At 50.9% G+C, this 16090-nt stretch overlaps 1 protein-coding gene across 1 annotated transcript; it reads right to left on the reverse strand.

Annotated features, from left to right (window-relative positions):
• Positions 1-3884: 3884 nt before the first annotated feature.
• DRD5 (dopamine receptor D5) lies at positions 3885-5315 on the reverse strand. Its single transcript, XM_014581979.1, has one exon. It carries the CDS (start codon positions 5313-5315, stop codon positions 3885-3887), a length of 1431 nt encoding a protein of 476 aa, XP_014437465.1.
• Between the last annotated feature and the right edge of the window lie 10775 nt (positions 5316-16090).

The following is a 16090-nucleotide window of genomic DNA, read 5'->3' on the forward strand; positions in this document are numbered from 1 at the left end:
GCATGGATATAACACTTGTGTTATATACATTTATTTCATTCTCATCCAACTCTGTGGGTTTGTTGTACTCACTGCTCAAGTAAAAGAGATGAAACTCAGAGAGGTGCCCAAATTCATGTAACTAAGAAAGGGTGGAAAAAATGAAAACTTGGGGCTGTGGAGTTTCAAATCCCAAGCAGGGTGGCTCTGTGGGAAGGCAGCTAAAACCTGAAGTCCATTGGCCTGAGTCAACCTCTCAATGACCTTACTATGAATACTTGGCCTGATCATTTTTTGTTGGGGGGCTCTCCTGTGCATGGTACGATGTTTAGCAACAATCTTGGCCTCTACTCACAAGATGGCAAAAGCACCTTACACCCACCTATGACAACCAAAAATGTCTTCAGACTTTGTCAAATGCTATCCCCCACCTTGTAGTGCAAAATTGCCTCCAATTGAGAACTACTGGCCTAAATATAAACCCTACTTCCACTCCTTATCAGATGACCTTGGACAAACAACTTAACCTCTCTATGCCTCAGTGTCCTCATCTGTAGAATGGGAAAATAATAATATGCGACGTTAATATGAGGATTAAATAAAAGTCCAGCAAAGCACTTGGCCCTTCCTTATAAGGGCTCAGACCACAGACTAGTTCATCCTTTACCCTTTGATGCCTTCCCTTCGAACACAAAGCTGTGCACAGAGAAGGTGACAGAGGAGTGAATCAGCAAACCAGTAATCACCAGTAATTAACAAAAAGTGGAACGTTCTGATCCATGCATTTGGGGGGATACACTGCAGCCTCTCTCACCATCAAAGGGCCGTAGAGATTAAAGACTGCACAGCCAGGCTGCCTGGATTCCAGTCTAGCTTTGCCATCATGTGCTGTGTGGCCTCTGGCTACATTTTTAACCTGACAATGTCTTTATTTCCTCATCTGTAAAATGGAGGGGATAAAAGTGCCTACCTCCCAGGATTGGGAGGGAGCAACGAATCAGTGTGTGGAGGAGTCTATCACAGGATGAGGCTCCTGTGATGGCTCCTATTTCAGGAGCACTTGGCTCCATCCCACTCCCCTTTCACGACCCTGGCCACACTGTTGACTTCCTCTTCTCTGATCATGCCAAGTGTGACACACTTCCAGGTCTCTGCACTTGCCATGCCCTCTGCCTTCCTCCTAGACGCCAGCAAGGCTCCACTCCGGAGCACCCTGAGTGAGATAACAGCCTCACCCCTCTACCCGAGGTCCTATTCTGCAGCACAGCCATTGCCACTGCCTAGGGCTGTATATCATGACCAGTATAGTGTAGGGCAGTACAATGCAGCATAGTATAGCAGTGATTACTGCCTTATCTTTCCCCAAAATCAATGTAAGTTCCAAGACGATAGGAAATTTGATTGATGACTGTATTCCAGCACCTGGGACAGTGCCTACCACAAATTTAGCTTCAAATAACGCTAATGAATGATGAGTGATATATTACAGAAATTCCGAAAACAGTCCATTTTCTAGAACACAGAATTTACTTAACCTGGGACCTAGAACAGCATTTGCCACAAAAGATTGTGCTTATAACAACTGTTCTTTAGAACAGAATTTCTCTAGTGGAGGCTTTTAGAGGCTTCCAGATCAGTTTAATTCGAGTTTCTCAAATTGTACTCCCGTAACTATAGTCTCTGCGAAACAGTAATAGGAATTTCACCAAAAGACAATTCACAAGGACAAAGACATTGGGAATTGAGTCATAGTGCACAGGGAAAGCCCTCAGAAGCCCTATGACAAAAAAAAAAAAAAAAAAAAAAAAAAGGGTATTGAACTTGAATTTGCTGGGTTTATTTCACCATAGACTCCATCCATTAACATCTGCATCACATGGGACCAGCAGTTAGCGTAATGGCTATGTCGCTGGACTCCCACGTAGTCAACCGCAGTTCCAGTCTCAGACCCAGTGGCTTAAACTCACGCTGGGCGCGTGTGCGTGCGTGCCCAAGATCCCGAGAGGAGAATGGCGGAGAAGGGATTGCGGCGTGGCCATCCCCCCTGGGGGGGGATTTCCTGCTTTCTGTCTCTCTGTCTCTCTCTATCTCTCTGGCGAGCATACGCACCTGATAGAAAAAAAAAAAAAAAACTCTCAAAAAAAAAAACATCTGCATCACAAAGCTCAAAACAGCTTAGTATAAGTCTTACTGTTTACAAATGCAAGGTGAGACCCAGCGAGGTGAACTGACTCACTCAAGGTCACACAGCTACCTCCTGTGCATTTTCCTCTGCCCCGATGTTGCCCTAATGATTCACTTAGCTATTGGTTCACAAGAGATCTGCACGGAACACAACCTCCAACTCCAGCATCAGTTTGACTAAATTATATATGAAAATTAACGTGCCAAATAGGATTTGCTTTCAAGCTTGCCATTCCTGGAATAGCTAGCTATCATTCAACAAATATTTATAAAGCCAGGCACTGACATCTTGCAGTGAATAAGACATCGTTGTACAGAAGACTGACAATAGAATTATCCTTAAAGAGGTCAGATTGACTGATAAGACTGTCCTTGATGAGACTGCTTCAAAGCAGGGACTTGTAAGAAATTATAGATTCACATTTCATTTGCTCCCATTAGTGCTCGCATTTACATCAAATGGTAATAATAAGCTCTCAACTGGAATGGCTCTGAGTAAAACGTTCCCCTTTGCTGTGCACGTCAGAGAGAGAAAAAACGAAATAAAAGATTAGGATTAGTTTGGCTTTTTCTTTTGAGCACCTCAACCTACCAATTTTCCAATTTCAAGTTCATGCACATTTCATCTCTGAACTCTGTATTCTAACCAAAACATATTCCCCTATTTGTTATTATCCACAAATGAAAGTGCTTATTTTAAAATGGAATTCCTTTTTTAAAGTGCATTGATTCACACATTCCAAAGCCCTTCAGAAAACATGGTGTCTCAACAGCCACGTCATCCTAAAACACATTACAGATTTGAGATGAAGAAAGATCAGGCTCTTGTTTTAAATCATCTTTTCAGTGAAGCATCTTTCTAGGAATCAGAAGAATTGTCTTATGTGACATTATTTTAAAAAGAAGATTTCCAATGGGAGGGAAAAAAACAGAGTTCCAAGCTAGAGAAGACCGTATCTTGTGGCATAGAAGCCCGCTTTCAGCACACACTTCCAGAAGTGCGTATCTAATCCAAAGAAACCTGAGAAACTGGAAGCTCTTTAAGTTCTTTCGCCCTGTGTGTTCCGCTAAAGCTAAACTGTCTGTCAAGAAAATAAGTGTCACTCCCAGACCCAAAAAGCATCTTCCCTGCTCTTTAAAAGTGCACTTACAGTTTCCCTAGGAGCCCTCCTGAAAGCAGTCTAGCACAGCAGAGTTAATCATCCCATAAAAGACTCCTGATTAGCGTTTACTAGACACCAGAACAAAGCAGGAAGAGCTCATCTACAGTAAAGACACCCGCCAACTCAAAAAGCAGGAACCTCGTAAGTGCAGGGCCGTGGGAAGCAAGGCACTACCCTTCACCACCACATCGCCCGGCCCCTATCTTTTAAAACCAACCCAAACACTAAGTCACTAAACAGCCGTTTGTTTAAAAGAGGAGGGAGAGTACAGTTTTTAAGAACCAAGTATCTTTTCTTTTAAGAACCAAGCACCACCTCCTCTTCTCTAATGGGCCATCTCAGCTAGGCTGGGACATGCTTTGATTGGGCGTATTCCAATTGTCTCTGCCAACTGTCAATCGTGAATCAATGGGGTGAGGTTCTCAGCGCGGGGGCCACTACACAGAGACACAGAAACACTGATAAACCGAGCAGCTCTGGAAATGTGCATTTCTGTGTGTGCATTGCATGCTTGTGAATGTGCAGTTATGTAACTCCATGAGGCATTTCCTAGGAAGTTCAATGGAATCCATTTGGGGTGAAAGGTGTGATTTTGCCTAATGAAATCTCCCCTTCACAGTCCAGCTCCCAGACAGACTGGGCAGCAGGGTCGCCATCTGGAGACGTCTGAGAGCCCTGGGACATTCGACCGAAAGGGCTCTCCCCCTCCTCATTGTCCACTTTCCCTTCCCCAGGGGTCACTGCGTTGGGGATCATGTGGATGTAGGCAGCGGCGACCTCCTTGTGGAACACGGTGTCTTGGTTGTAGGAAATGAGCTCATTGCTGATGTTCACTGTCTCCACCGGGGTGCGGGAGCAGAGGTGACTGCAGCCCAACAGCTGGGCAAACACCTTCCGGAAATCGGCGTTGAAGGCATAGATGATAGGGTTGAGCGAGGAGTTGGCCCAGCCGAACCAGACAAAGACATCAAAAGTGGTCTCGCTGACGCAGGGGAGGCCAGCCCTCGGGCCCTTGGCGTCGCCGCTGCAAAAAGGGACCACGCAGTTGAGGATGAAGAAGGGCAGCCAGCAGCACACAAAGACCCCCATGATCACCGAAAGGGTCTTGAGGACCTTGGTCTCCTTCTTGATGGAAGCTCGCAGGCTGCTGTCCGGTGCACAGGCTGCGCGACTTCGGCAGCTCTGCGCGTGCTCCGCGGCCCTCTCCAGCGCGGAAATCCTGCGGATCTGCACCTGGGCGATGCGGTAAATGCGCGTGTAGGTCACGATCATGATGGCCACGGGAATGTAGAAGCTGATGAGTGATGAGGAGATGGCATACGTTCGGTTCAGACTGGAGTCACAGTTCTCCACCCTCACCTCCGACTCGCCGGCTTCCTCCCAGGGCGTCGCGTTGACCAGGTTGGGTGGCAAGTCCGCTCCGCCCCAGGACCTCGCCTTGTCCGTGTGCCAGTTCAGCTGCACTGGGATGAAGGAGATGAGAATGGACAAGGTCCAGGACAGGCCGACCATGACCAAGGCCACGCTCTGGGTCATCTTGCGCTCGTACCGGAAGGGCCTGGAGATGGCCCAGTAGCGGTCCACGCTGATGACACACAGGTTCAGGATGGAGGCGGTAGAGCACATGATATCAAAGGCCACCCAGACGTCGCAGAATGCCCCAAACGGCCAGTAACCGGCCACTTCGGCGACTGCCTTCCAGGGCATGACCAGCAGAGCCACGAAGAGGTCGGACACGGCCAGAGACACGATGAACACGTTGGTCATCTTGGCGCGCAGGTGGCGACTGCGCACGATGGCCGCGCACACCAGCACGTTGCCCAGCAGGGTCCAGACGATGAGCATCGTCAGGAGGCAGGCGGTGACCACCTGCGCCGGCCCCAGCGGCTGCGCCCCAGCCGAGCCCCCCAAGGCGCCCTCCTGAGCCAGCCGCTGCTGCAGCGGGAAGGGCGCGGGGTCCGCGGTGCCGTTGCGCCCCGGCGGCAGCATTCCGGCTCAGCGACAGGCTAGGACTGCGAGTGGTCTCCACTTCAGACCTGCGCCCCCCAGGCGGCCCCATCCGGCACCCCGAGGGGTGCTTCGATACCCGCAGCCACGGTACCCCGGAGCCCTGGGGGCGCTCACCGTGCGCTGTGCCCGGCCCTGGACCGTGCGGGGACTGCTCTCCTCCTCGGGAACCTCCGAGTCTATGGCCAAGGTGCCCCTCTCCGGTTCCAGCTCCCGGGCAAGAAAAGGCTGGTACCCGCGGGCAGCCAGCGCTGTTCTTGGGAGCCAGCAGCGCGCCAGGCGGCGGCGGCAGCCGCGGCTGGGGCCTGCGTGCCGGCAAAGGGCTGCCGCCGAGGGGGCGGGGGCCAGACGCCGCGGGCACCCGGCGGGGCTGCCACTCTGCGCGGTTCCTAGCAGCTCCCGGTCCTGCGCTTCCGCTCCACGCGCCTCCGTGCGGCGCCGACCTGCGCACCCATTCCACCCGGCCTTGGCGTCCTCACGGCGCTCTGCCCACCGGCGTCTAGCGGAGACCCTCCAGGTCTGTGAGGCGCCCCAGTGCCAGACCAGAAGCCCGGGGCTAGGGAAGATTAGCCCCAGGAAGGCAAAAAGGTGCTTGACCCAGCCCTGGTTCCCAGCCCTGACCACGCCTGGGGGACAGAGAGGGAGGGATGCAGGAGCCCTGGTTTCCAGATGGGGAGAGTGCGTTCCAGACAGAGCGTGCCCTTGGGCTTCTCAGGCCGCAGTCCCCGGTCCTGGCTGTGCCGCCTGGAGCGCCCACGGTTTCTCTGGCTTGGGCTCCTCCTCTGTGACCTGGGACAGGAATTCTACTCTCGGGTGCGTACTGATTCAGCAAGTCATGGAAGAAGAACGCAGAAGATGGTCTAGGAACAGCTTCGCCCAAGCTCCCCTCCCCCAGCAATGATCCTGAGACCTGCTTCACCTGACCCCTTAGTCTTGGGTCTTAGGTGGGGACTGTTCTTTCCCAAGACCGCCCCCAATCTCGGAGCCATTTTTCCTTTGGGGAATAATTTTGGACAGACTTAGAAGAAAAGGGAGAGGAAGGGCAGCCTTTAGAGAGTTGGAAACCTTCTAACCTTGCAGGGCAATTCAGTCTCTCTTTTATCATGACTTCAGAATTCCATGTCTGAATTCCCCTAACCAACACAATGAGGGGAGTGCGTGATAAATCTCTGTTGGTAGCTGACTGGGGGAAGAGGGACTCTGCCTAGCACTGTGAAACTGACGGACAGGTGATCCAAGAAAGGCGCACACACACGTACTGACTACACGTGTTACGTTTACGTCCATAGGAGATAAATGTCTGTGTTTAACAGGGGAGGAAACTGGGGCTTGACTAGGAGACCCGAAGTCTAAACTGGAAAAAAAGAATGAGAAGGAAACTGTGGGGAGGGAGAAGCGTGTCCCCGAGAGCTGGGCACACACACACACCCCACCACCTGACCAAGTTTCATTGTGAACTCTCCCAGCCCCTCTCCCGGTGCTACATTCAGCTGAAGGCACCCACAGGGAGAGACGGAGGAGGTAACAGATGCACCGCAGCCCTGTCGGCCCCTGCACCCACAGTGCAGAGCGGTCTGCAGAGACTAGACTGTTTCTCATCCTGCCGCCCGTCCCTCTGTCCACCCAAACTCCCCTGTACCATGTTCCCTGGCCACCACCCGAATCTTGGACCAACACCTGCAAGAAGCCCAGCTTCTCAGAATCAGACTGCTCGGCCCTCAACAGCGTCTTCTCCTCCGACCTCTACGCCTTGCCTGTCTCTGTCGCTGGAGATGTCAAAGCTATGCGTCCAGGTGCCTAAACCGGAAACTGGAGTCACACCCACCCCTGCCCCTGCTCACCTCCTAGGTGCTGGGCTACTCTTCATGGTCAGTGTCCCTGACTAGGGCTGTACCTTGGTGACAGCACCCTAACCCCTGGGCTCTGCCTTCATACTCTGCCCACTGTCCACTCAAGAGCAGGCAGAGAGATCTTTCTCACAGGGAACTACGGTCAGGCCCACCACCCACTGCCACCCACTGCACTGAAAGCTCTCAGCAGTTCCCCGGGAGCAGTTCCCCGGGAGCCCCAGTCCTCGGCCAGGCATGCGAGTTCTTGCCCTGTCTTTTCCCACAGCCCCTCTTTTTTCTCCTGCTATTCCTTCACATGTGGCCTGGATTCAAGCCACCACTATCGCATGAACATCAATGTCATTCCCCAAATGACCATGCGGTAGTTCTTCATCCTGGAATGACCCTCACTCATCCTGTCCTCATGGAGAATGCCACTCATGATGTCAGAAAAGAAGTCAGATTGTGGAGGAGAGTTTTATTTTGTTTTTTAGGTTTTCACCATGGGGTGTGTGTGCTTGCCAGGGAAAGACAGAGAAGAAAGTGAGAAATCACCCCCAGGAGAGATGACCACACCGCAATCCCTTCTCCTCCATTCTCCTCTCAGGATTTTGGACATGCATGCACATGCACCCTACATGATTTTCAAGCCAAGGAGTTCAGGACTTGAACTTCAGTAAGCCATGTGGGAGTCCAGTGCCATAGCCACCATGCCACCTGCCAGCCCCGCAAAGAAGAGGTTTTTGTTTTGTTTTTTGCTTTTTTATTTTTTAGAGAGAAAGATTTTTGCTATCGGGCAAGTGTATTCGCTGGAGAGTCAGAGAAAGACAGAGACAGAAAATGAGAAATCACCTCCCAGGGGGAATGGCCACACCACAATCCCTTCTCCTTCATTATCCTTTTGGGATTTTGGGCACGCATGCACACGCGCCCTGCATGAGTTTTAAGACACCGGTTCTAAGACTTGAACCGCAATCAACTACATGGGAGCCCAGTGACATAACTGTTAGGTTATCTGCTGGTCCCCAAAGAAGAATTTTAATTCCAGTATTCATTCTTTGGCTCAGAAAATATTTATAAAGCACCTGCTATAACTCAGATAATGTTTTGTTCCCTGGGAATACAAGGATGTATGAATATGCATGTAAGGAAGTGTCAAAAAGTTCATAGAAAAATGGAATTAAAGTACGAGTTTGTTTTTGTTATCAAAAATTGAAATCCATGCATAGTTTTTCATAATACGCATTTTCTGTTAACTTTTTGAAGACCACTCATGTATACAGTCCATTCATCTAAGAGCTTGCAGTCTAGTGTGAGAGATAGACATGAACCCAAGAACCAACCAGAGAAATGAACAACTGCAACTGTGACAGCGCTGTGAAGGGAACGGACACAGCCTTAGGAGGGGTGGCAGGGGCTGGCCAAGACAGGAGGTTTGGGGAAGGCTTCTCTGGGGAAGATTCTCCTGGGGTCGAAATTGCAGGTGAGGAGGCAAAGGGAGAGACCAAGAGCAGGACAGTACAACCGGCAGGAGGAACAAGCTTTTGTTGTCTTTGAGCTCTTGGGTAGGTTATTTGATCTCTCTAAGGCTCAGTTTATTCTATCAGAAATGGGTTAATAATACTAGTTTAAAAGGTAAGAGTGGAGCCAACCCTGATAGGTTATTTGATCTCTCTAAGGCTCAGTTTATTCATTTGGAAATGGGTTAATAACACTAGTTTAAAAGGTAAGAGTGGAGCCAGCCCTGTAACCAACAGTTAAGTTCTGTGCAGAGAAAGCTGGTTCTGGGCCAGCAGGTGGTGGGTGCTGGGCTCCTACATGGCTTGCCATGGTTCAAGTCCCAGACCCAGCAGCTTAGGGATCACACCAGGCACATGCACGTGTATGCCCAGAAACCTGGGAGGAGAACGGAGAAGGGATTGCACCATGGCATCCCCCCTGCCTGGGGAATGATTTCTCACTTTCTCACTCTCTGTCTCTCTGTCTCTCTCTCTCTCTGCCTCTCTCTCTCTCTCTCTCTCTCTCTCTGTCTCTCTCTCTCTCTCTCTCTGGCAAAGGCATACATGCTATGGCAAGAACCTGAAAAAAAAGCTCAGCCATGGTTCAAATTTCGTCCTCAAATCTTGGCTTTGGCAACTTGAGAGACATGGCTGGACATGGGCATGCATGCTCAAAATCTTAACGAGAAGGAATAATGGAGGAAAAGGATTATACATGACTTCACTCCAATAGAGAGTGTTTTTCTCTCTCTCTTTCTCTTTCTCTCTCCCACCCCCACACCTCCTCTCTCTCTTTCTTTCGCTGACATGTACTCATATATATATATATATATATATATCCTTTGGTAATTAAAGAGAGAAAATATTTTAAACAATAATAAAAGGTAAGAGTGATGAGGCTGGGGGCCAGCAAGTGGTATAGTGGTTAAGGCACTGGACTCCAATGTGGCCAACTGCAGTTCAAGTCCCAGATCTGGGAAGCTTGAAATTCGTGCTGGGAGCATGTGCGTGCATGTCCAAAATCCCAAGAGGAGAATGGAGGAGAAGGGATTGCAGTGTGGCCATCCCCTGGGGGGTGATTTCTCGCTTTCTGTCTCTCTAGCAAGTGCACACACTCTATAGCAAAAATCTTAAAAGAAAAAAAAAAGTGCAATGAGGCCAGAACACATGTGTGTTGAGCCTCCCTTCTTCCCGGCATTACCTGTGCAGTTCCTTGGCCTGGGCTACTCTCCAAGGGTGAGCTGCTATGGTTTTTCTGGTAGTCAGAGGGGGCACTGCATCACTGGACCTGGATGCTAGGGGATGGAAGAGCAGTCCATAAGGAAGAGACTGGGTTTGCCTTCACAATAAAGACCTGAAGGAGTGAGGTGGAAGAAAGGACTAGAAATAGGGAGGGCCCAGCCTTAGTGGCACAATCTGAAGCATACTGAACTGCAAGTGCTGAGCACCGCACAGTTAACCCCGGGTTCGAATCCCCAGGTTGGCCTGAAAATGCACCAGGCACATGTGCAGGAGTCCAAGATCCTGAGGAGCTGGAGGGCTGGGGAAGTGTGATTGTGGTGCAACAAGACCCAGGGAAGGTGCTTCTCACATGCACACCTGTCGGTAAGTCTCAAAATGGGAGCTTAGTGGCTTCAAAGACAACAGGAAGGACTAGGACGCTATGGTAGGGCATATGCACCTGCCAGCTTTCACCCCTGACCCTTCACCTGTGTGAAGAAATGGGTTTCAAGGTTGAGATCCAAAAAGCTCTAACAAATATACCAGGTCATTGGAAAAGTCATTACTCACTTCTGCATAGAAAAACAGGTCAGGACCTTTCTGACCATCCAGTAGCGTGGACACGTACCCATCACAACACGTGCTGTCTCTGCCCTGTAGCATTGGGCAGGGATCCAGAGCACCCTTGCGGTGCCATCATTAACCCTTCGATTGCTCGCTGCATGGAGGTCTGAGGAAGTCCCGAGAGAAGAGCCAGAATATCCAAGGTAGCAGAGGTCACTCGAGAGGCTGAGCATAGTAGTCACATGCCAAGTGGTGCAGAAATATTTTCCTCACTGGCAGAGCCATCACGGGGTGTCCAGGCTGAATGTCAGTGGGGGAAGTGTGTGGCACAGCGCTGAGGTCTGGGGAGGGAACCTTGTTGAAGCTGAGTGCAGGGAAACAGCCTTCCACCTGCATTCCTCCCTTCAATCATCCCCATCATTCTTTCGGGTCCGTTTCGACTTCTCTGAAACATTCAGGACATTCTCTATCACTCTTCCCACCTCTTTGTGAGACTTGACTTCCTTTTCACTTGCTTAAACTTGCTCCCGTGGCAGAGCTGGCCCCCCGCAAACATCCGCGTGCTCCTGCCCCTACACTGAACAGCCTCCCTAGCTGTCAGGTGGAGGCTGAAAGGTCAGATGGAAGCGAACCGAATGTAATGGAAGTGATGCGAACCACAGATCTGAACTGCAGAGATACCTGTGGGGCCTCCTGCTGCTGCAGTGGTCTTAGAAGCCACATGCTCCAGATAGAGAAGGCCTCCGTGACCACCAGTCTCCAAAGGCAGCCCCCGTGAAGCCACCCTCCTGAGTTTCGTGGTCCCCTCCTGCGCTGGGTCTGGCTGGCCATGGCAGGCAACAGAATGCAGTGAGTGTGGTGCTGCGCGGCCGTGAGGGCAGGTCGTGAGGGGCTCACAGCCTCCACCGTGCTCGTCTGGGACCTGTGCTCCTGGGGCTCTCCCTACCGAGTGCCCCCACTGGCACACACCATGCCCTAAGACGTGTGGGCCGTGTGGAGGGGCCACGCGAAGGTTCCTGGTCCAGAGTATGGCTGAGCTCTCAGACGACAGCAGCATCAACTGTCAGCTGTAACAGCGAGCTCGTCTGGGCCTTCCAGACCAGTCTGTCTTCTGCCACTTAGTTACAGGTATGGCCCGTGGCCCCAGGATGGCCTCAGTGACCCGCTGAGGTGTGCAAACATGTGCCACACGGGGTCATGTGGAGTCTTCACCAGGACTGGTGTGATGCTGGAGGGTAGAGCAGGGTCTCTTCCTGCTGGGGTGGCTGAGCTGAGATGGCGCCAGCCTTGCATTTACCGGCAGTCAATTTCCTTGTTTGCAGTAGGAGAGAAGGAGGCCCATGAGAGAGAGGAGAAAAAAACAAAAAAACAGGAAGAGGAAAAGGCGGAAGAGATGGGAAAGAGGAAAGAGAAGAAGGAGGAAAAGGAGAAAGGAGGGAAATATGGGAAGGGAGAGCGAACGGCATCTTTAATCTCTACATCAAGTCAAACCCTGGTCTCTGCAGTTTCAAAAGCCAATGAATCATCCTTTGGCTAAAATACTTTTAAGTGGAGTTTCAGTCGTCACCCGCAACTGAAAAATCCCTGCCTTGCTCAAGGAATAAACTGTCCCGCGGTGGCGTGAGAGGGAGGGGATCGATGCCCATGTGGGTGGACAGCTCGGGGAAAGGCTGCAGAGGAGCTGGAGGGGGAGACAGAAGTCCCCGGCATGCAGAGGGTAGGGCGTTGCTAACAGAAGGAATGGCATGTGCCAAGGCTCAGAGCCACAGGGTTCCATGTGTGAAAAGATCCATTTTTAAAGACTTTTTTGTTATCCAAAAGACTTGTTTCTCACCATTTTGGGATACTGAGAGATTTTTCTCTATCACTAAGACCTTGTACATGCCAAGGACTGTATGTGACCAGACAGACCGACTCGGGTCTTCCCCAGGAAGGCTCTGGGAACTGCTTGTCCGACAGGGTGATGGTTCCGTGCAAGCAGAAGATGCCCTCTCTTACCCAAGCTCTTTGCCACATGTTTTCAAGAGTTGGGCAGCATTCAAAGCAACCGACCCCAGGGCATCCCTTTGAGTCCAACCGAGAACCCAGCCTTATCGGTTCAGACTCTGTCCAGCTAAGCAACTAAAAAATGAGAGCCCTGCTCTCAAAGGATAATAGAAGGAAATGACCCTTCACATATTTGGCTTCTGCAAATTTGTGCTAAGAGGATTTCTGTAGAACATTTTAGCACAAGGGCAATTTTTTGCATCTGATATTCTTCTATTTGAATTCACTGATCCTTCCTTATCTGAAGACATATTTTAAATTGGATTTGCTTCACCGAGATAAATGACAAAATCAATAGCAAAACATCCAGGATTTTGCTTCTGCTACTGCTGCCGCTGCTGGTGTCAAAAGACACCATGCTGTTTTATCCCAGGAAAAGTTTGGTTCCCTGGCTGCAGGACACACCTCGAGCCCCTCAGTCACCGGCCCTGCCAAGGTGCTCGGCCTGGCCCAGGGAAGCCCAGGTGGAATAGCAAGGAGAACCTCTCTGCACATGCCCACCTCAGCGCATACCCACTCATGGTGGTCCTATGGCTGACGCTGGGGAAGGCATAGCAACATGGGGACGCCTGCTCTTCAAACTCAGAGCCAGATATCAGTCCCTCTCCCCAGTTCAGGAACAAGGAGGTTTCTGGAAGGTTAACATGGGCATCCCAGAAGTTTGAGACATTTTTGAGGTAGTTGTAGAGACTAAGGGAGAAGAATGAGCCTACAAGACAGCCTTGGGTTCAAACCCTTCTCTGACTGACTGGCTGTGGGTCCTTGAGTAGGTTACTTAACCTCTCTGAGCTCCAGTTGCTTCATCTTTAAAATGGAAACAATCGAACAGTTGGCTCTTCAAATCCACAGATTTGACCAACTGTGGAGTAAAATTATTCCAGAGAATAACAATACAACAATTTTTTTAAAAATGAAAAAATGGACACAGCATACCAACTATTGATATTTACGTAGCATTTACAACACATTGTATTATGTGTTACAAGTAAGCTAGAGATGATTTCAAGCATAGGAGAGGTAGTGCCTGTGCACAGTACTACACTGCTTCACATAAGGAACTTGACCATCCACAGACTCTGGTGTCTGCAGGGCTCTCGGCATCAATCTCCTGTAGATACTGAGGGACATGGGAACTTACTAGACGGAGATGCCATGAATAAATGAAACGCTGCACTTAGGAAATGGCAATTTCCTGGATCAGTCAAGTTTTGCTACAATATTGCTGCATAACAAACAGCCCCGGGATCGCAGCAGCTTCGAGTAACACTTCTTTCTCACTAGCAATCTGCGGTCAGCCAGGGAAGCTCTGCCTCAGACCGAGGTCAGGTTCTGTTTGCTCCTGTGTCCTTCCCAGACCAGGGTTCTCTGGACCTTCTTGTGGTGCAAGGTGGGAGTTGAAAGGGCCACTTGGGCACACATAGGCCTAGAGCCTCTGGTCAGACATGGAATGGGTTAACCCTGCTCACACCTCACACACTTCAGACCAAAACTGGTCATGTGAGCAATCAGGAAATACGCTCTGTCCCTGGGAAGCCATAGCAACATGGAGAGTCCAGGGAAAATTGTGAGTCAAACATACAATTTTATTACTCTTTTATTACTTTTTTTATTACTTCAAAAGAGCTCCAATAGCCAATCCCATCTCTTTTTTAAGTTTTAGGGGTCTTTTTTTTCCTGAAAAAGACACTCCTGACAGGGTCCCTATGTCACAATCCCCCGCTAGCAGGCCAGTTTAGATCACAGCATGCGTGTGCACACCCAGCATGCTCAGGGAGGTCCCGGGATGTGAACCCAGGACTTTCTCATGACAGTTAAGGTGCATACTGCTGAGCTACCGGCCAACCTCTCCTGTCCATCCCTTCTGCCCTCCCCGACTCAGGTTCTCATCACTTCTTGCCTGCCTGGTTTTCGAAGCCTCCCAGCAGCTGGCTTCCTTTCCCATGACCTGTGTTCTCCCATGGTTCTTCTAAAGCCCAGATGTGACGCCCTTTACACTTCCCAGGAGCCTCCATAACCCACATGATTAATTAGCACATTTAATAAAAGCGAATTCGTAATTCCCACCTCTTTTAGCACAGTCCTAAACAACCTCATCACCACCTCTTGGTCTAGCCTCGTATCTCACCTCCCACAGCAGACCCCACTTCCACCCAGCCTGGCGTCCCCCTCTTTTCCAAGCCTAGGTCTTTCAGGCCTTGTGCCCTCGGGCCTGCTCCTCCCCCTGCCTGAAGTGTCCCTCCCACTCTTCTGTGAACCAGGTGAACCTCCACTCACCCTTCACAGCCTGTGCCAATGCGTGTCCTAGGCGTGGGCTTCCCTGGGAGTCCAGGGAGGTAGGCACCGTCTCTGTCCTCCAGCATCGCCTTGTGCCTGCCCCCATTACAGCTAGCGAGCCCACGAGGTGTGGAGATCTGTGTTTTTATTGCTTGCTTGCCTTTCTCCCAAGGTGAGCCTAGCTTGGAGGAGTCCAGTGCATGTTTGCTGCATAAATGAACATACTGTGACAGGAATGAGGGCTCACCGACTGGGTGAAGCCTGAAGCTGTGTCAAGTCACAGGCTAAATTCCAGAAAGTGGACTGTGAGCGGAGTGATGTAGTTCTCCTTGTCAGAAGAACCTAAGAGCTGGCAGGACTCTGAGCACCCTCTCCTTCTCAGCAAAGACCTCGTGTGCGGACACAGTGCTGCGAAGGTGGGAGCTGCCTGGATACCTGAGTTCCTGGGTGAGGGATCTGCATCAGACCGCGCAGGTGTGAATCATGCGGAGAAGAAGCACCTGCAAACAGTCCTTAGGGGGCGCTAGAGGGCAGAGTCAGCCCAGAGCCGGCATTACACCTGAGAGCAGCATTGCTTGGGGCAGAGACAACTGGTCTACCTCCTGCAGCAATCCTTGCAGACTGACCTGAAGTTCTATATGGAACCGTAATTGCAGCATGCCGTGTGCCAGACTCTGTGCCTGGGGCTTCACGTGCATCACCTCAGTTCTCCCAGTGACTCTCTGAGGTAGGTCTCTATTACCATTGTCTTACAGTGTGATTGTCTGTAACAAGGTGCAGAGAGGCGAACGTAACTCACGGCAGAGACCTGGCCCCCAAGCGTATCCCTTCCCCAGCCCTACACCTGCTGGGGAAGGACCATCCATCAGAAAACTGTGAGGGGGACAGCCCAGGTCTGCGCACATAGCAGGCAACATAACCAGGGCCATTTCCCAGAAGGCTCCACTCCTTACTCTTGCTGGAATCCTGTTTCCTTCAGGGTCCAACTTAAAGGCCAAGGAGCAGCCAGATTCTACATCAGGGGACAGACCCCTCCCGTGTTCCTGCCGATGACCTGAATAATCCTAATGTCATCATATCATCTTTAGTTGGAGAAGCTCTACCTGGGGGATACGCTCATCAGGGCAGGTGGCCATGGCCCTGTCCCTCCCCGAGCCATGCTGCTCCCGTGTGACTCTGCGGACACAAGTTCCCTTGAGTTGTCTTCCTGCTGTGTGAGGCTTAGTCCTGCTCATTGAATAGACAGGGCAGTCCCTCCCCTGCCAGGCGGGGTAGGTGAAAGACTGCTACTGTGGTGGCCACCGGGGTCCCATGGGCGTTGGAA

The sequence above is a fragment of the Tupaia chinensis genome, unplaced genomic scaffold (assembly GCF_000334495.1).
Source record: "Tupaia chinensis unplaced genomic scaffold, TupChi_1.0 Scaffold141490_1, whole genome shotgun sequence".
In the NCBI taxonomy this organism is placed as follows: Eukaryota; Metazoa; Chordata; class Mammalia; order Scandentia; family Tupaiidae; genus Tupaia; species Tupaia belangeri.